Source organism: Poecilia reticulata, linkage group LG9, assembly GCF_000633615.1.
Source record: "Poecilia reticulata strain Guanapo linkage group LG9, Guppy_female_1.0+MT, whole genome shotgun sequence".
NCBI classification, from domain to species: Eukaryota; Metazoa; Chordata; class Actinopteri; order Cyprinodontiformes; family Poeciliidae; genus Poecilia; species Poecilia reticulata.
Window position 1 is genome coordinate 26,541,684 of NC_024339.1, and position 20,558 is coordinate 26,562,241.

Below are 20,558 nucleotides of genomic sequence, written 5' to 3' on the forward strand. Positions count from 1 at the left end.
TTATGTCGTTCCATGTACGTTTTCCCTGCCAGCATCTATATATAATCATTGTTTATATACATATGAACAATGTACATAAACATTCATTTTAACATAAACTACACTTTAGTGTTATTAACTTAGACTCTTTATTGTTTGTGTAAATTTAAAAGTAGAAAGGAAAATCCAGTCATGTTGCCTTTCTATTAAAATGTTATTACACGTTCTACTAACTGGAATTTATTTCTTTTTGTTCATCCTAATCAGTGCAAAATCAAATATTTATATTTTTGTGTTGTTTTGGGTCTGTGGATTATGGACATTATACAGCAGTTGTTGTTTTTTTAATTGAGCCAGTCTTTTTTTTTTTTTTTCTTTCCGGAAGACCATGCCATTTTCTAAATAAGACCTGATTTGAGTCCACAGACCGCAGCTTGGGATACCCCTCCCCGGAAGTGGGTGGTGGAGTCGCCGTCACCACACCAGTCAGACCACCGTCGACACAGAGTCTGCTGGGATGAAGCTCGGCACCGGAGAACCACAGGGATTGATCCGGTTCTGAGGCCGAACGCCGTCCTGGTGACCACGCGGTGAAGCGATCGGATTGTTTAAAGGAGAAGGGAAGGAAAACCTGAACATCGCCAACATGATGGAGGAAATAGACAGATTCCAGGTACCGAGCGCGGTGCAGGAGGCAGAGATGCAGTCCGAGATGCAGCCGCTGGTGAGTCCATGGGGTCTGCTTCACGTTGCCTGGAGATGATGTCTCTGCTGTCTGCCACGTTCGTGTTTTGAAATAACATACAATGAGATTAGAGGATGTGTATCGAACGAGGCCTGTTCCCAATCCATCACACACCGGGAGTTAACGCTGATGTAGTTTGAGCCTCTGCAAGTTTTTAACAGGCACTATGGTCCATGGATATGTAATAAAGGTAGTTGTGAACACTGACGTGTTCAGAAAGAGGAATCCTTGTTCCTCTGTGTCACGCAGGCACCATCCGGTCTCCTGCGCAGCATCCGTCATGTCTGGCGTAAACAAGCATCCCGTCCTGAGTCTCTGCTACTTCACCAGCATCAGCAGCAGGTTGCTCTCCCTTCGACGCCCCTCGCTGCACTTTGACTAGATTAAATTGGGATCTTTTGTTTGTTGCCTGCATCAAATTAAAACCCACGCCTTTTGATGTAATTCGGGGTAGCTCGCTACAGCGGAGCGCTCTGTGGCCTGTAGCGGAGCCCCGGGATACTGCAGCCTGCAGGGCGGCCTCCGCTGCCCAGCTCCGACCAGACGAGACTCTGGGCGATCTGATCTGTTCTCTGTAGGCGTCCACGGACTTCCATTAATACCCGGGGTCCATGTGAACACTGGTTGTTCTCTCCCTACACTACAATACATGTTTAATTCGAACTGAATAATAATAATAATAATAATAATAATAATAATAATAATAATAATAATAATAATAATAATAATAATAAAATATTTCTTATATCTGGGGCATGAAGAGGGCTTCTTGTAATTTTGTAAACTGTTGTAGTTTTGTCAAGTGGTCAAAGGAAAGGTACTTTTGTTTTTTTTATTTTCGTCTTTTGTAATATTCAATGGCAATGTTTCTTTTGCTTATTTTATCCTATGTCTTGTGTTTTTACATTAATAAATCTGATATTAAGATGATCAGTTATTATTATCATCACCATCTATAGTACAGAGTTTAATGATAGGTGAAGGTTTCTCTGTTCAATCAGTTTGTTAAGATACAGCAACAATATTAACCTGCAGCCTGCAGGACGGCCTCCGCTGCCCAGCTGCAAGGCCGCGTTGTCCCTGGTGAAGTTTCATAACATGCTGGTCAGTAATTGTGTTTGTTAAATGGCAAATAGAATATGAATTGGCCCTCTGAATACACTCTATGTAGATTGTATTGTATTTGTACTTGTTCATAATGTTCCTGGTTGGTTTCAGCAGCTTGTTTTTATTACAACTGCCACCTTTGTTTTACTGAAAGTATGAAACCCCATGCATGACATAGAGACACCAGCACCTATTTAAGAAATTATAGCACCATTCTTTTTTTTTTTCTTTTTTTTAAGTCTATTGTGTTTCCTTTTATAATTTACATAATCAAAAAGTACTTAAAATCACCCTGTATCCTAGAATATTGTTTTCATAGCGGACAAAAAGATATGAATAATTAATGTTAGTATTTGTGCTCATCTTTCTGTTTCTGGTGGGGGTTTTTTCTTTTCAATCCAGGACCCGGCTTCTTCCACTGCCTCAGAGGCAGAGTCCGACACCAGAGAAGGAGAAGCTGTTACTATCAACTATAAGCCCTCACCACTCCAGATGAAAATAGGTAAGAAATATGTTGGAGTCAGCAAATGTGTGAAAAATGCACAATAAATATGATTAAAAGATTTGAAGTTTTTAATTTAATTGTTAATCATGTAGGACTGAAGTGACTGAACGTTACCAGTATGGATTATTATGTCAAGTATTTGTGTAATCATTTGGTTTTTAAAACATTACAAAATGTTGGCTGTGAGTTCCCTTCATCCAAGCAGATCCTCAGCTGATTTACCAAAATAAAAAAAATGACAAAAATAATTAACATAGTTTCAGCACCCTGGACAGAGTCCAGTGGTGAACAGCAGCAGTGTCATTATCTGTCAAGTGATTAGATCCAGGAGAATGGTGGGCTGAATGTTTTTTAAAAGCTTGTAAGCAAGTAAAACATAGTGATGGAAGACCAACAGCAACAAAAACCAAAGTGAAATCTGAACAGTGAACAAAGACACGAGAGCAAAAATCGCAGGTATCAACAATCAGAAGCATCTGACGACGCCTGAGAGAACCTGGGAGGGAAATAAATTAGGGAGTACAATTGGTGGTACAAAGAACATGTTTTAGTTCTCTCCCTGGTTCAACACACCTGAATCAAATGGCGGTTCTTTAGCAAAACCTCTGCAAAACTTTGACATACAGGTGAGTTAGTCATAATATGAATGCACCATAAACTGACCTTGTTGCGCTTGAAGCTAAAGGGTAAATTTTCTCAGTCACTAAGAAACTTAAGACCAACTGTAAAAAATAAAAATAAAAAAAAAGATCTCATTTATCTGAAAGAAACACATGATTACTAAATCTTGTGTATGTTATTTTGCTGCTGGCCTAGACAATGAGAAGGATATCTGGTGTCAAACTTTGGTTTCAAATGGTAAATATTTCTTGTAATTAGATTAGCATTTAAATAAGATATATACCACCATCTCATTGTATCACTACATTCCCAAAGCTATTTAATGTATAAAAGTAGCATAAGAGTATCAGCTTATTTAATATTCTGATTAATGCACATATAACTATGCTGTTTAGCACAATTTTGTTAAATATTAAATAATTTGGTTCAAAAGACTTGAGCAAAAACTAAGAAATGCCTCTCGGTTTGCTTTTGAAGAAAACCTGCTTATTGTACATTGTATTCATTTTTGGTTTATTAAATTGGAGCAAGAGGAGTGATGATCTCAAAGTAAAACATGATTTATAGTGGGCTACAGCGAATTTTTGCTTACATTCCCAGAACAACAGAAAAACCAATACAGGTGCAGACTGTACTTGGTAGCGCTGTAACTTATGTCAGTTTAAACACTTGAACTCTAACAAGCTGCTGACTAATTGGTTAATTAGCTGAACTTTCTGCTTCCATTGGCAGCCAAGAGTTAGGTGTTCAACATGTCATTAATATGACATCACTTGATTAACAAAGAACTGCAAGTTGTTTTGTTTCTTCAATTTGCACATCCTGACTGCTGATGATTTCCAAACAGTCAACTTTTTTGTGTAATAGATGTGTTGTAATAAAGTGTAATAAACATTTTAGCGGCCCTCCTCCTTCCTGCCTTTAGAGCCGAACAAGAACTGGATGGAGGGACGGTCAGCCGTAATGTTGTTTTCTTATTAATCTGGTCCTATCTCGTGTGCAGAGAAACAAAGAGACCTGGCCAGGAAGGGCTCGTTAAAGAACAACAACACTGTGGGTAGTCCGGTTAACCAGCAGCCCAAGAAGAACAACGTCATGGCCAGAACACGGTAAGATATTAGCGCTGTGGTTGAAGGTTCGTGGAAGAAATCAGTAAAAACACTCTTGTCTAGATCATTCCAGCCATGTCTGAGTATTCAAGGCTCGCTTTACTTCTCTCAGTCCATATGTCTTCAAAAATAGCTATATTGTTTTGGGGTTTGTAATGTTGGAGTCAGTAAGCAGACTTCTTCCTGTAGTACAGCTGGAGCTGATCCTCTGGGCCAGTCTTTAAGACTCTCTCATCAACTCTGCTTGTCATGTTCTTACTGCCCCTTTTTTTCACTCCACTGCAGGTTGGTAGTACCCAATAAAGGTTATTCATCTTTAGACCAGAGCCCAGACGAAAAGCCCCTGGTAGCCTTAGATACCGACAGGTAAGGTGACGTAAACATGCCTTGTTTTTGTATGCACACTTCTGAGGATCCAGAAAAAGAACCGCTAACACGTATCTCTGTGCTGCAGTGACGATGATTTCGACATGTCTAGATACTCGTCGTCTGGATATTCTTCTGCAGAGGTGAGACGACTTCCTTTCTGACTCCACTTCCTTTCCTCCTATTTACTATTTAATTCCCTTCCATCCCTCGTTCGTTGCCTCGATTCTTCACGGTTGCCAGGAAGGGAAGCATGATGCCTTTATAAGCCAGTCTTCAGGCAAGCTTATTTAAGCCCATCCTGCAAATCCATGCTAATTATGTAGGCGTCCTCTCGCACTGCAAGCGCATGATTAAACCGCAGGTGCGCCTGCACAAAAAAAAAAGTGTTTGAAGCATAAAGCAAGATGTAAATGCAATAAAAATGCTTTTTTTCCTCAGTTTCTGCACATTTTGCTTTTAAAGGAACGTGCAGCTCGCATTACAGGGAGAACATGTTCATTTCTCAGATGAATCCTAAATGCGATCCCTTTACAGCAGTTTTCCATCTGGGTACTGATATATTTGCACTGACTCGTCGATGTGTGAATAAAAGATGAGGAGGAGTACAAACATTGTAACCCAGTTCATTTGTTGATACACAGCTTCTATTGTAACTCTCAGAGTATGAGTGATAATCAGAGCATGAGTGATCATAAAGATCTGGGAGAAACTTACATCCACTGATCAAAGTCAAATCAATTTTGTGCCTTTAATGTGCATGCTTGTCCCAGTGGCCAAACTTTTGTTTCATCTCATAATCTTTTTTTTTTTTTTTTCCCAGAAAGCTCTTGACTTTCTATGCAGCAGGACAAACTTCAGCTAAGATTGCAGATGTTGATGTTTGAGCAGGAGTTTTTTTTTTTACCAACACCTTTTTAGTTCATACTAATGTAAAATTGGTCTCATTTCACGATGAGACCAGCAATTACCAGTTCACGGTTTGCTTGAGCCTCGGTGGTTCCTGAGCTGCTTTTAACTAGTTTTATTTCATCTGATGGACGTCATTAGGGTCAGATGGTTGAAACTTGGAAAGGACTGGGTTTTCCAAAAGCAGCTATGGAATAGATAAAACATGCAAATATTAAGCATACGGAATAGCCATGCCAAAATGAACACCTTAGAGGTTCAGGTTGAACTAGTTTGACCAAATCTTAATCAGGTATATGCACATACACCTGCATGTGTTTGTTTTTAATAAAATCACTTTACTGAAGCACACAGATGTTTCTTTACAAAACATTTTGCTTCCAGCTTTCATGGAAACGAGACCATATGAACACGAAGAATCACACCAGGGCATTAGTTGTCGTGATCAAGACAAAGATCCAAGCAGAGATGCCTGCAGCCATCTGTGAGAGCGCCATGGTTACCACTTTTACATTTTACTAGACTAATTCATAAGAACATCTTTTCAACATTGTTCTAGCTTCAGTAGTCAACAGATCAGTGAGAGTGTTTCTCTTCTTCATAAAGGGTTTTACAGAATTTGTTGTTTTTCACAGTGGACGTGCTGCGGGGGTTTAAAGTCGTCTTTCAAACAACCGCATGTTAGCAAATCTGTTTTCCCACCAAGATATTGAACGTTGTGCTGAAAGTTTGACTAAGTATGTGTAGAAATGAGATCCAGATTAGATTCTGCTGAAATGTATATTTATTCTTGGATTAACTGTAATTATGATCAGCATGACAATCAGATTTTGCAACCGGTCTAACATTGTCCTCACTCTGATCAGCTTACATTTTGGAAAATTTAGGAAGACTCAGATTCAAAGACATGCTTGGATTTTTTTGTTTTCCTAATGTCTAAAAAGTGAAATGAGCCAAAGTAGAAAGAGCTTAACCATCTCTCTGATGAAACATAGCAATTTGTTGCATATTTTAATGTTTGTGTTGTGGTGAAAAGGTTTAAAAGACTTTTTGTTTTACAGATTATTACTAATCATTAGCTCCCTTGCTGTCACCCATTGTATGAAGCTTTCAGAAGCCGTTCTTTAATGATACAATATCAATCTTAAAGTTGTTCAGTCACCCAGCAAAAAATGGTTTTAAAAATGAGGAAATACACATTTGTACCTTAACCAGATCTCCATTATATTAGCTATTTTTGATCTGTATATCAAAAAAATTTGGTTTCATCTACATCCTATGTATATCGGAACACATTTGTACATAATCCAAATTGGGTAAAAGAAAAAATATGCCCAAGTTTTCTCCAGAAATTTTTTTCATTAATGAAGTCAAATTGATTTTTTTTATTATGTATTCAACCAAACATTTTTTTTTTCAAAAATATAAACCTGACATCAAAATCTCCTGTTCTTTTTGCAAACATTATCCAGAGACATGTGATGATTTTTTCTGTACCTGTACCTGCTCTGATCTCAATTAACATAAAACTTGATTCCCCACATTTTATTTTGAAAATGTTTTGTTTATGACCTGTTTGTAAAGGATCTAAAACAACATCTAGACACAATCTCAGATTCTAACAACAAAAAGGTTATAATATATAATATATATATATTTGCAGTGCATATAGCTTAACTGGTGTAATTTTGCTTTTTAGGAACATTTTTGTGTACGATAAAAACAACAACACTCCTCTTTGTCTCTGAACGGGTCCAGTTCTCTCCTGACTCATCTGCTCCTCTTTTTTCTCAGCAAATCAATCAGGATCTGAACATCCAGCTGCTGAAAGATGGCTACCGCCTCGACGAGATCCCAGACGACGAGGACCTGGATCTGATCCCGCCCAAATCAGTCAACCCCACCTGCATGTGCTGCCAGGCGACCTCCTCCACGACCTGCCAAATCCAGTAACCAACCCCCCCCCCCTCAACCTCATCATCAAAACCGCTGGCCCCCTTATCCCTCACAAACTTAAACCCGCTGTCTTCATCCGCTGTGAGTTTACTTCGCCACCAGAGTGGCAAAATGTGAGGCATTTATAGAATATTGTCATGACAGTAAAGTGCTATGATGATTAGGTAAATAATCACACTAACAAATAAAAACTTTGGTACAAAACCTTGAACATAGAGGAAAGTATATGTAATGGTAAAAGCAGTAAAGTGGTGGACTCCTCCTATGGCAGGAGACACACTTCTGTTTAAGAGCTGCCTCCCCCTGGCGGACGTAACGCAACCCTGATATTAGTTTACAGACACGAAAAGGTCAGCTGCTGCTGTGAAGTGGTTTCCATTTCCCTGACTGGTAACAAACATGATCATAACTGCTGACTCAACTCATCTGCTCTGCCTTGTTTTAATATATTTTTTTCTCCTTTTGTTTTAATGTATTAACTATGAGATCAACGAGCCTGTACCTGGTAACGAGAAATATGGGATGTGGTCTTTTTGAATTCCCCTAGTACTGTATCCATTTACTGTACAAGGTTGCTATGTAGCACAGGTCAGATCTTTGAACACTTTAAACACTGCGACATTTCTGCTTTCTCTGCGACGCTGGAGTGAAATGTTAAACCACAGAGTTGATGGATGAATGTGTAAACATGAATGGCTGTAGTACAAACTGCATGAAGGCCACCAGAGTGCAAAGTATGGAGGAATATATAAAAACGCGTAGCTTTTGCCTATTTAATTTTCTGTTGTGCGGTCACCTGCTGCTGTTGTGGCACAAGCTTGATTTTTGAATTTCTTTCATTTTGCACTTTTTATTTGAGATTTTATGGGTTCATATCACTCTCTCCTGCACCACAAGTGAACGTGACGTACCTGAAACGATCCGTTTTCGATTATTGCTCTGATTTCTACTGTGCCTTGCAAGATTATTTACACCTCTTGGACTTGAGCACATTTTGCTGTCAGACGTAATGGTGCTTTATTGGAATTTAATGTAAAGCACCAACACAAAGTAGATCATAATTGTGAAGGAGACGGAAAAGGACACATGGTTTTCATAATTTCTAACAAATAATAATGTGAAGAATGTGTTATGCATGCAGTAATATTTTTACAGTTTAGCTGCAAATCTCGCAGCTGTCCTATCAACTGATTCTGAAATTTGAGTCGTGGATCCTTGCAGCTCCTCTTGATGTACCAAGGGACTTTATGCCTGTCCCTTTAAATAAAACTGTCCTTGTCCAGTCTGTCAGCTAAGGTCTACAGATGGTAAATGGCAAAAAAATTATTTTCTCACCAAATCCTGCTGTAAACTTCCCCTCAAATTGATCCCTAACCGTTCCCGGTACATTCCTTAATTTTCAAGATACTAATGACACTAATGTTATTTCAGCAAACCATTGAAGTTTTTACAGAGCGGTACGATGCACACAGGTGGAAACCATATACTATTTGCACCAGTTTTTATTCAAATGCACAGCGCTATTTTAAGAAACACGTCTTATTTTCCTTCCATTTCACAAAAAATATAATACTTTGTGTTCATCTACCACATTAAAATCAAGTAATAAATGTTGATGTTTGTGGTTATAAGTTGACTTAAAAAAGAAAAAGTAAAATTGGAGCATAAATACTTTTGCAAGGTACGCTGTGAAGGCCAAAGGAGCAAAAGTCCAGATAGATTTTTTCCGTTCTCGGTTTGTTGCGTTGGAGCTTCTCATTTATCACCCATGTCACAGAGTGTGACAAATGCTAGACGCTGCTAATCCTTAAGAAAAACACAAGTCCGGTTTAAAAGGACGCTCCCTGTTCTCTCACACATGCATGCATCCATACCTACAATCCCAGAATATTAGGTGAAACAACTTCAAACCTTCCTTTGACCTGTAGTTTAGAAACCATTTGGTTACCCCATCGTCAAGGACGTCACTGACTTGGGGAATCCCACCATGTACAACCTACTCCCTCCTCTGATTCAGTTGTTTAATGCAATTAGATTATGCCTTAAGGACAGAGAAGTTTAAAAAGCTGTGCGTATATTTATTGCCATTATCTTTGGTTTATTTGAGGAAGGAAGATTTTTTTTTACATGTAGATCTTTTCTTTGAGTTTCCTCTTTTTTAAATGACTTTTATGTATTGTAAACAGTTCCATTACAGTATTTACCAATGTTATTGTCATGTGCAGTGTATGAAGGTGATTAATAAACAAAAAGCAAATGGAAAACCGTCTGCTCGGAGTTGCAGTTTGACCGGCTCTCTGAACTAGTCCCTGTAAATGTGTGTGCGATAAGGAAAAAAATGAGTGACAGGTAAATATTTAAAAGGAAATAAAAAGCTATTTTAATGATAAAGTTGAGGATTAATTATTACACAGTGGTGTGTATTGCAACAGCATGAGGTTTGGACGGACAGTTCCTGATTACAGTAGCATCAGAAAAAAGGGTTTTCCACCAGAAAGGCACCAGCATCTAATCACAGTCACAGACAAAAGAAAAACAGAAATTCACTCGGCAAATATATGTAATGTGTGGGAACAAATATAAAAATTAAGCTAAGGAAAGTAGTGATTTAATAAGACCTCTCACTTTGTTAGTAGTAATATTATAAAAGATAACCAAACAAGCAAAAAGAAACACATGCTACATGATGGAATACAATCGCTCTCAACAAAGTAGTAATGAAGGCAGTCCTCAAAGTGCTACGACAAACAATAACGATAACAAAAAAACCTGGTATTTTTGAGGATTTTGGAAAATGTTGTGCTTCCATGTCACCACACGGGGGCAGGAGGAGGGTATGATATTCAGACAAGACCAAAACATGACATGATTCGCTTACAAAACACAGCTTACACACAAAATAATGTAAAGTTTTCAATGTACAGCCACTGGCACAGTTGGTATTGGAGACAGTCACTGATCTGTTGATCGGTAAAGTGTTTCTGAGAAAATGCAACATGAAGAATATGAAACGAGTCCATTCAAGGGGTCATCCCCCCCCTCCAACCTTCCCAGAGATTATAACGTCGGCATTCTCCTCTGCTACAAAGGCACACACTTCCACTGAATACAAACCTGGAAAATGAAAACGAGCAACATTTTTCTTTTATTTTACAATGACTTCAGCTAACAAAAGGTTTTACTCTGTTATGTTCTTCTGCACCTCTAACAAGATTCAAGTCTGAATGAAACACAAATGTTGAAGTCGGATCCCCCTTCCACCGCATAAGATTGGTGAAGTATTGTAACTGTATTTAGATTTTTTTTTTTTCCGTGCATGTATTCGCAACTTCATTGTTGCAAAAAAAACATTTCAGTTTTAGCAGCTCGAAGCACAGCTGAGGTCTGTAGCCAAACGTATATGAAATTAAATAGCTAAGCTCTGCGTCTGTATATTATAACTTTTCTTATTACACTCTCATAAACTACACTAATCTGAATCTATGTCCTGTCTGTTTAATTTATTTACATGGTAATACTGTAGTATAGTGCATTCACATTGTGTTCGACGGAAAAGTAACTGTAAAAGAAATTGTGTGTCATTCTTCACACTGAACGATAGGAATATTTCTAAAACTTCAGAACTCGGATTCGATCCACCGTAAGATGCCGTGGCCGATGTTTGGCTGCATCTTTAAATGGAGCGCGAGTTTCTAAGAGCAACACTGCTTATGCAAATGAACTTTACTTTGATTTGACATTCTTCCAGAAAAGCCATAAATGAACCTAGGCAAAAAGAAGAAAAGAATAACTAGTCATCTCTGTCAGACCCTGAACAACCCTTAATAAATATAAATTACCTCAGGGAATGAGTCAGCGAACTCTAGTTAAATGATAATCAGCTTGCTGTTGCACGTGTGAAAGGAAAGTCCCTGAATATTTGTCTGGCTGACTGAGATTCACGTGGAGGTACAGCAGGGTATGTTACCTTCTAATAAACACCATTCTCATTCTTTCTCTCTATATATATATATATGTGGATATATATATATATATATAAACCAATCGTGGACAGTAGGTGTTTCAGATTCCTGCAGGGCTTTGGTCCCCAGAGTCGGAGGAGGACATGGAGGTGGAGCAGCGCCGTCTCTTGGCGATGCTGGAGCCCTGCAGCATGCTGGGATGGAAGCCCGCATGTCGCCGGGCGTGTTTGGTCAGGTGGTCACTCCTCATGAAACACTTTTCACACAGCGGACAGTTGAAGCGCTTCTCGCCCGTGTGCGTGCGGTAGTGGCGTGTAAGCTCGTCCGATCTGGAGAACTTCTTACTGCAGTCTGGCCAGGTGCATTTGAAGGGACGTTCCCCTGGAAACACACACACATGCACACACACACACATAATCACTTATTTTTATTGTTAATTGTTCATCATACAAATTAAGACGTTTTTTTTGTTAATGATTGGCTGACCTAAAAATGTCAGCCAATCACAGTATATATATCACCAATAAAAGATGACGGTATTTACAGTTCTTCAAGTTTAAGATAGTGGCTGGTCTGCTGAGCTGCCTGGCATTTCACAGTGTTTCCATTTAATCTATGCTGATTTAGAATGTTTTAATGATTGGTTTCTTCTTGTACGTTCTGTCATTCCACTGACATCTGTTACTTAAGACACAGGCAGCAGAACAGAGTGTAGCACTGCCTTGCAGCAAGAAAGTCCTGCATTGAGCTTGTTCTTTCAGTGCTCCTTTGGATTTTCTCCTTGTACTGTGACACAGTCCAAAAACATGGCTGTTAAGTCGGTTGGTTGGTCTCATTTTTTCCCTACGAGTAACTGTGTGCATTTATTGTCAATTCTTTTAAGTGTCTCTGTTTCCCTGGAAAAGATTAACAATCTGAACATAATGTACCCTGCCTTTCGCCCATTGAACGCTGAAGCTAGGTCCCAATGCGACCCTGGGAGACATCGGACAGATGTTTCGAGGGGGAAAAACAACAATTTACAAGTCATCTCAGAGGAGCTACGTCACAAAGGTAATTTAGGGACAAGAGTGCTTAAAACGAACTGGCTCCATAAAAATAGTTGTGCTTTTTTCCCCTTTGGAATATGTAACCAAATGATTTTCGCTCGATTTAGAGTGTGTATGTGAAGATGAGAATAAAAAAAAATAAAAAAAACATGGCCACACCCCACCTCCTCCACGTGCGCCACTGAAACCACATGTCCGCTCTTGTTTACAACTGGACGGAGGGGTGTGGAGGTGGGTGACGTATGAGGAAGCGGTGGCGCAGGGTGGGTTACCTCCGTACAAGAACATACAGTGACAACGGGGACGGATTGACCCATACGTTTGTGGCGGGTCATAAGACAATATGTTGACCGAAGTAATAGCTGCGGATTAAATTCTTCTCCAAATAAATCGTAACTACAGTTAATTAGCGCTCATTATGATTTATTACGCCCCAACAACATGTCACGCACGGGAAGAACGCGATGTTCCCACGGGAACCCGCGTCCTGCCGCTGCGTGTCAACAACGCATTAAGACACATTTGTATCTAACCCACGCATCTTTTCTGCCTGCTCAGCCAGTGGCAGACATGATATGACCTGGCCAGTCACTCCCGTAGCAGCCGAACCCACTGGACCACCTGTCCCTTAACGTGTTCTCTCTAACGGGAACATGTGCTCTGCGCGTACACTTCACAAGTCAAACAAAGATACGACTGTTTGTCCAGCATATAATAATAACAAATATATATATAAACTGTGACTTTGGAATGAGTAGCACTACCGTAATTCGCCTGAAAAAATAATGTAGGCAGTGGCTAATTATAGTTGGCTACAAGTGACGCAGCGCGGGTTTGCTGCCGTCGACAGAACCGAGCCGGTGACTTTTTGTAGGCGTGTCAACCGGCTGAGCCCGCACTCACCGGTGTGGACCCTGAGGTGGGCTTTGAGGTGGGACGACTTCCCGTACATTTTCCCACAGCCGGCAAAGGGGCAGCCGTGCTTCTTCTCCGGGGTCTCCGTTCTCCCCGGTGCCTTGTTCCGGGGCGCGTTGAGAACCGGAGACACCCGGCTGCTCCCCCGCTCCTCCTTCTCTTTCTCCTGCCTTCCCGCTTCGATGGCCCCGCCGAGACATCTGCTGTCCCCTGCGCCAATAGTGTCTGGACCGCATTTCTTTAAGTCCAATAAAATCATCGCCACCATCAGTAAAGTGCCGTTTTCTTGGCTGTCTTTAAATACGTCCTCTGTCCTCTCCAGAGGACAAGTGGGGACGCAGTCCACAGAGACCTCAACCTCCGACATCGCTGCTGCAGATCTAGGTGGAGTGGAGACAGTCTGTGCAGAGTCTCTATAGAGTCTGAAAAACAATCCGAAAAGGGAGAGAAGAACCGTAGTTAGACCGCAGTCCTCCTTGGAAACGTGGCTAATGATCCACACGTGCCGACCTCACAGTCCCTGTCCCGAAAAGACGGAACGTTTCCTTCTGTAGGATGCTGGGCGGACAAATGAACGCCGCCTCAAGAGAGATAACAGTTGTGCTCCTTTCCTTTTCTTCTTCTTTCGTCGTGCTCTGTTTTTCCTCCTTTAAGCTATTGTGCTTTTGAGACGTATGTTCCTCCGTTCTCTGTGCTTGCACTCCGGCGTCCACTTGTCCTATTTTACAGTGAGCAACAGACAGTTCTCTCAACTCCAAGAAACAATTTCGCGGAATACCGCTGTGTCATAATAGAGCTGCGCCGTGATTGGCTGATGGCAGCTGTGACTCGCCTCTTAAAGCTGTCGTTTCTCCGGAGTGAGCGACGGAGAGTTGGACCAATCACAGGCCGGATTTTGTGACGTTGCATTTGAGTAGCGAATATGGCTGGGAAATATGGATTACGAAGTGTAAAATTGACTTTTAAAGTTTTAGATTGGCACTTTATGTGAATATAAACTTAGGCACTTTAGTTGAAAGATAAAATAATTCAACTAGAGCAACTACGGCTGCTTGTATACAACAACAACGATAACAAAATTATGAAATGCATAAATTGAAAAAATTGTTTGGTCACTCTGAAACAACTTTTATCAACAAATAACGTCAAATCATCATCATCAAAAAAAAATCTGTACTTGTAGTACGTTTGGATGAAAGGCCATGTGTAAATGTGCTTAATTTGTACTCATTATCAGATTTCTCAAGTTCCAACAGCAACAAACTACAGAAAACACGAGTGGCACAGTTTTCATAAACATGAATCTGGAAATTCAATATGGCCACTATGCATCTAAGCTTAGAGATTGCTGCAGTAATACTGTTTATTTGTGTTTTGTATCTCATTAAGTTTCTTATACTTCGGTTAGTGAAAGTATTGCTCCAATATTTAAAGGCATAAAATATACATAAATCAGTGATTCTTGAGAATAGGGACAAAACAGGTCCTATGGATAAAGCTCAAAATTTGAATGAAATATACACAAAATATAATTTTTTCAAATGTCTGACTAAACTAACCTGGGTCATGTGAGCAGAACAATGTATATTTTCCTGGTGTTTGATGCATATTGTGGTCGGTGGATGATGCCTGTAAAATCCCTTGTCCAGGAGCAGAACTCAATACATTATAATAGTTTAAAACAATTGAAGAAATACTGAAATTATATATTATGACAATTAAGTATAAGTAGTCATATAAATAATTATAAAAGTGTCAATAAATTGACTTTAAAATCCTTTTTATATATTTTCCAACTCCATTGAAATTTGTCCCTAGTTTTTATCAACACCGTCAGACATAAAAAGAATGTTAAAAAATCAGGCATTATTGGGGGGCACCAGAACTTCTGAGGACCCCATGACCTCTTCCTTTCTCTTCCTTTGCTAAGAGGGCTATGTTATTCTTTAGTTTTTTCTTCTTTTTATTCCTAAATTGCTTCCTACGTTTGGTATTTTGTCAACTCCATCAGTTTGTGAGACTCTTTCAGTGAAATTGTTGACAAATCTCACTTAAATGTGCAATTAATTCATTTTAATGTATTTTACATAAATTGCATTACTTCACATGTATCAAGTATTTCTTTTTCCTCACTAGTTTGTCACCACCTTCAGCTCTGTGTCAACTCCATGCACTGTGAACTCCATCAGATGGACTTTTTGTTGTTTTTTGTTTAAAATAATATTTTTTTTTGTTTCTTGAGAAGCATTTGTCTGTAAACATGAGTAAAAATATCACTGACAGGGTATTTTAAAAATATTTTTTTATTTATTTTTGTCAGATGTTGATGACAAAGTTCTGGGTCAGGTCGATTAAAAATGTAATAAAAAAAAAATTGCAACTGGGGGCCTGCACCTTAGCATCTTTACATTTCCAAAACATTATTTGTCATATTTGCATACATAAGGTTGAGAAATAATAAGAAAAAATTGGGGAAAATTAAAACCCATTTTGTTCCTATTCTCAAGAATCACTGAAATGCATTATTACTGTATTTTATTGCCAACAGTAGATAGCCTTACGAATGAAGAGTAGAGTTTGGCTGAAGCAAAGTTCCATGTGCTTGAAGAATTCACCTTTTTGCCTACTTGTGCTTACTAGCTTTATACATTGCTTTGTATTTACCCTATTAAGTTGATACTGCCATAGGTGTCCCCAGTGGTAGTTGTACCAGTTTAAAAATCATAGAAATAGACTATGATTTGAAATTAGAAAGTTAGTTTATATGTAACCAATTGTCAAAGCACGTACAAAACCAGCCAACCCTGCTTTCATTAAAACTGGAGGTTGGACCATTTATTTCCATTAACAGACTTGTGGTGAGAAGAACTATCAGTCCACTATTTAAAGAAAGTTACAAATTAAGGTTCTTGACAGAGATATGTGTCATGTTTATTAGGTGTTAACTGAAACTAGCTGCTGTGGTCTGTTTTGTGTTATTGAAACTGTCTTGTTTAATGTGACACACCCCAGTTAGCCCATTCCTACTGTCCCTAGAGCTGCACTTGAACTCTTAAAGAGATACAAACACATTAAATGTTTTACAAGAAATTAAAAACTAACTCAAACACACAGAGAGAAACCATATTTAGAAAAAGTTTTAACTCCAGTAACAAATGCAGTTAGTTTCTATTCCCTGCAACCTTTACAACACTGCTTAGCTTGTAGTTCAGGAGCAGTCATAAAAGTTTATTTCTTGATCTTTGAAGATATTTTTTTTCTGTTTTCAGGATATGTCTTTATGGTTCCACATTTCTCTGAGCCATTAAGAAATTACAGCAACAAATATGCTGGGAGTCCAGTTGAAACTGTAATGAAACCAATCTCTCTTTCCCAATCCCTCGCTTTTAAAAAAGGGGGGTACTTTGAGTGCAGTGGGTGGTTCCTGTGGTTTAAGTTCTTCGAAATTATGTTTACAGGGTGCAGAGATTGAGCAATTCTTCGCCTTTGCAGTGCAAAAAGAAATAAAAAATTAAAAGAACATTGGAGGTTAATATTTTTTTCTGGTAAAATATTCTTTCTTTCAGAACATCTTTCTTTACTGGCTGTAATTTTTTTGTTTGTTTTAGTATTTGAAATACCAGTCTTTCTCTTTGGATAATACCTATCTACACTACAGGAACAAAATGTACAAGTGACTTTAAGATGACTATCCATAGAAACAAAGTTCCTGTTTGTGTTTCTACAACTTGTGCTGACCCAACATCACCGACATACCCTCCTCATTGCCACTGTCCCCACTCACATCCTCCTTTTTCTGGATTCAGGTGCAGGACCCCTAAATTTCCAAGAAAAAAAAAAAAAGTCTCGTTGAACTCTGGCTCCCCCTGCTCTTCCTACAGCGGGGCTGTAAACATTTCAGTGAAAGAGGAGGCGCTCCTGCGGCTGCCGCAGTCTTTTCTACTCCACTTACTCCCCCCCTGTTCTCTACAAAGTGCAAGAGTTCAGGATTGCGCCGTACTTCTGGGTCATATCGTCATGTTGACACGGTCGTGGCAGAGATAAGGTTGTTTTTGAGTGTGCAGGGGCGCGCGCGCGCGCTCTAACAGGGAGAGGATGAGAGGACACGTGCAGAACGAACGTCGGTACAAAATGTTCCCATGTCCACGTGTGGCAGTGTGAGCCAGCTCAGCACTGCGGGCCCCGCTTCCTTGAGTGAACAGACTCCTTTACCACCGACACACACACACTTAGGGCTTACACATGCACACGTGACCACACCAGCACACCCATAGGCGGAAGACTGGAATTCCCAGTCCATCCATCAAGACAGACTGCATATGTCCACAGCAATCAAAATACACTGTACAGTTAAGAACTCTCACTCTTGACACGTTAATCAAATTGCATGAAACACATTAAAAAAAAAACATACAATGTAGTCTAGAGTTACTTACTTTATTGCTACCCTAAAGTGATACTGCAGGATTTTTTGCAGTGAGGTTCTGTTGGAAGGTTATGCAGGGCTGACCAAAGATCTTATGGGACCTTAAAGCCGCAGTATGTAACTTTTGTAAAAAAAAAAAAATTTAAATGCTTTTATTTAGTAAATTGTTAAAAATGTCACTATGTTGTGACATTATAGTATGAGACAGATGATCTGTGGGAAAAAAAACAATCAAACTCTCCTGCCTTTTCCCAGTGCTATCTGCAGAAATACAGGCTTGGTCAGTGGCAATCAATCAGAGCCGGGAGGAGGGTCTTGTACTGTCAATCATTCTTGTGTATGCCCTGCTCACACCCGCCCCCTTGCTTTCTGTTATCCTACAGCTTCTTCCAGACAGTAGAGCCTGTCATAGTTGCTCAGGCTGGTTAGCATGGCTACCGGTGACAGCGGAACACAACAGAACATGTACAGAACATGTTGCCCGTGTTCTGTACATGGGCAACAGAACAAAAGATTACTTGTAGCATCAGATTATAACAATGTTAATACAACAATATATAAATACTGATTAGCTCTCTTGACATCTTTATTCAGCATAAGCCCAAATTAATTAGTCTTGAGTGATAAACTTAACAGCTCAAGTTAAGTTTATCACTCAACTTGAGTGATTTTGTCACTCAATGATAAACTCAACTTGAGTGATAAACTCAACTTGAGTTAAGTTTATCACTCAACTTGAGTGATAAACTTAACTCAAATTGAGTTTATCACTCAACTTTAGAGATAGTTGTCTGAAAGAGACCATGAAAAAAATTGATTTGAACCATAAAACTAATTACAAAATAGTCTGAGGCTTATACTAATACTTTTTTTATGAGCCCTTAAAAATTTTTCACCTTTGCAATGCGTGTTTATGCACTCATAAGCAGGCAATTTATGCTGCATTGGATTTATCTCGGAAGTTGAAGCTCAAATCTGAGGATGACGTCAAGCCGGTAGAGCACGTTCTAGTTAGTTGCAAGTTGAAGAACCAGTGCAGCTTTCTATTTGTTGCGATCTACAATTAGAAACGCACACACACAAAAAAACAAGAGTGAATTTCCCTGTGTTTTCTGCATTCAAACAAAGAAGCAACATCTTCTCTAATAGTTATTATGCAGTGTGTATCACTGGTTGAAGAAGATACAAACTGTCAGAACTGCTAATGAAATTGTTTATACTTGCACTTTGATACATGTTGTATATGCAGAAGCTGTGTTGGATACCAAACTTAGGGCTCCGCAGCATCCTAAAATGTTCCCAGTTGAGATTCACAAGAAGAAATAACTTCCCAATGCAAATGTGACTACAGTTTAAAACTTCACAAAATAGCAACTAGTGCTGCTATGTCTTGAAGTTGTACCAAGACAGTGAACGTCTCCTGTGTTTTTGTCTAATTGTTAATTTCAGACTAATCTGTATTTATACCAAATAGAAATACCAAAGTCTTTATCTGCTGCATGTCAGATATTGGCATATAGCTGATTTAGGTGATTTAATGCGTCTACTTTTTACTCGTATTGTCATTTGGTTCAATTTCATTCGGTTAAAAAGAAAATAAATGCAAAAGACAATTAAGTTGTGCAACTTTACTGTGAAAAAAGAAATCATTGAAATAATACAGATTATGTTTTTTCCCCTATTACTATTTGTAATGCAGCAGCTCAAGTTTGAAATTTGACAGCATCCACTCATCTGGGTGACAGCCAATGAGTACAGGCTTTGACACATCTGGGGACAAATGGACATAATATTAAAATGCTTGTAATTATTGTCAATTTCTGGCTGAACACAGTTTCAAGAATTAAAACAGACACGCACTACTCAGATACCAATCTATAACTGTTTATTTAACAATGCATGCCAGACAGGATCCTAGTCACATTGAAGAGTACAGATTTGTATTTGCATCCAAATACGCACTACTTTTATTTCATATGGTAGTTTCTTTCCGTCTTTCTCTCGGTCGACGTTACAAGTCATCTGTGTACAAGCTGAGTGGAAGAACTGCATGCATTCAAAGGACATAAACTTAAGTGTGACCGATAGGTGGGGTACACTACGTCCCTTTTAGTTTAACATCAGCCATTATTGCAGAAGTTTGTGCGTGTAAAAACTCTCCCTCAGCTCACTTGTCAACAGATTTTATAAAAAGGAGGAAAAGAAAGGAACAATCTGTTGATTATCAATAAATGCTCATCTTTCCCCTACACCGTGTGATATTATAGCATTAGAAAATATTTTTAAAATACTGTACACTTAGACTATATGGAGGGTTGTATCGTCCTGGCATGCCTCCCTGTTGGTGGTGAGGAAGTCACATTCATATCTCCTGTTGTAACAACTCCTTCCACAACAGCCATGTAGATGTATAAATCACACCAGTTGTTTCTACAAGCCCAGAACAAATCTGTCATCTGATAGTCTTTGCAGTGGGGATAAACAGATCACAAAAAAATAAATAAATATATATATTGCAGCAGGCCAAAAGGGAAGGGCCTAGGTCAAACACAGTCATTTGTTTTCATACTTTTTCAGTTGAGCTAAACTGTTCAACCTTAGAGCCTTTAATCCCCCGCCTGTCACATCTCAGTAGACAATAGGTCAACAGAACGCAACTTAGTCTGTCTCCATTTGGCTTGACAGTTTGGTTTGGTTCAAAATGGAAGCAGCAACCGTGCATGACCAAAGCCTACTCAATGTCAGCACTGTAGGGAAAAAAACAGAGACAAAATAAAAGAGAGACAAAAAAGTCCCGCCCTTTTGCTTTTACTATCAGCAATTTACACTTCCGGAGGTGAGCAAGATGAGCCAGTATGAAGACATTCATTCATATGCTATTGCTATCTTTTAAGACAAAACACTAATAT

At 39.1% G+C, this 20,558-nt stretch overlaps 2 protein-coding genes across 3 annotated transcripts; one reads left to right on the forward strand and one right to left on the reverse strand.

Annotated features, from left to right (window-relative positions):
- Window positions 1–409: 409 nt before the first annotated feature.
- fam219ab (family with sequence similarity 219 member Ab) lies at window positions 410–9,561 on the forward strand. The gene is made up of 6 exons (XM_008418960.2): window positions 410–703; window positions 2,234–2,333; window positions 3,961–4,066; window positions 4,352–4,432; window positions 4,521–4,575; window positions 7,136–9,561. Exons 1-6 carry the CDS (start codon window positions 626–628, stop codon window positions 7,292–7,294), a joined length of 579 nt encoding a protein of 192 aa, XP_008417182.1. The 5' UTR covers window positions 410–625; the 3' UTR covers window positions 7,295–9,561.
- Window positions 9,049–14,042, reverse strand: klf9 (Kruppel like factor 9). 2 transcript variants are annotated; one of them, XM_008418962.2, is made up of 3 exons: window positions 13,734–14,042; window positions 13,212–13,645; window positions 9,049–11,640 (listed from the first exon to the last, which is right to left on the reverse strand). In XM_008418962.2, exons 2-3 carry the CDS (start codon window positions 13,588–13,590, stop codon window positions 11,360–11,362), a joined length of 660 nt encoding a protein of 219 aa, XP_008417184.1. In that variant the 5' UTR covers window positions 13,591–13,645; window positions 13,734–14,042; the 3' UTR covers window positions 9,049–11,359. The 2 variants fall into 2 exon arrangements, with proteins under 2 accessions (XP_008417184.1, XP_008417183.1); XM_008418961.2 differs by having other exon boundaries at window positions 13,212–14,042.
- Between the last annotated feature and the right edge of the window lie 6,516 nt (window positions 14,043–20,558).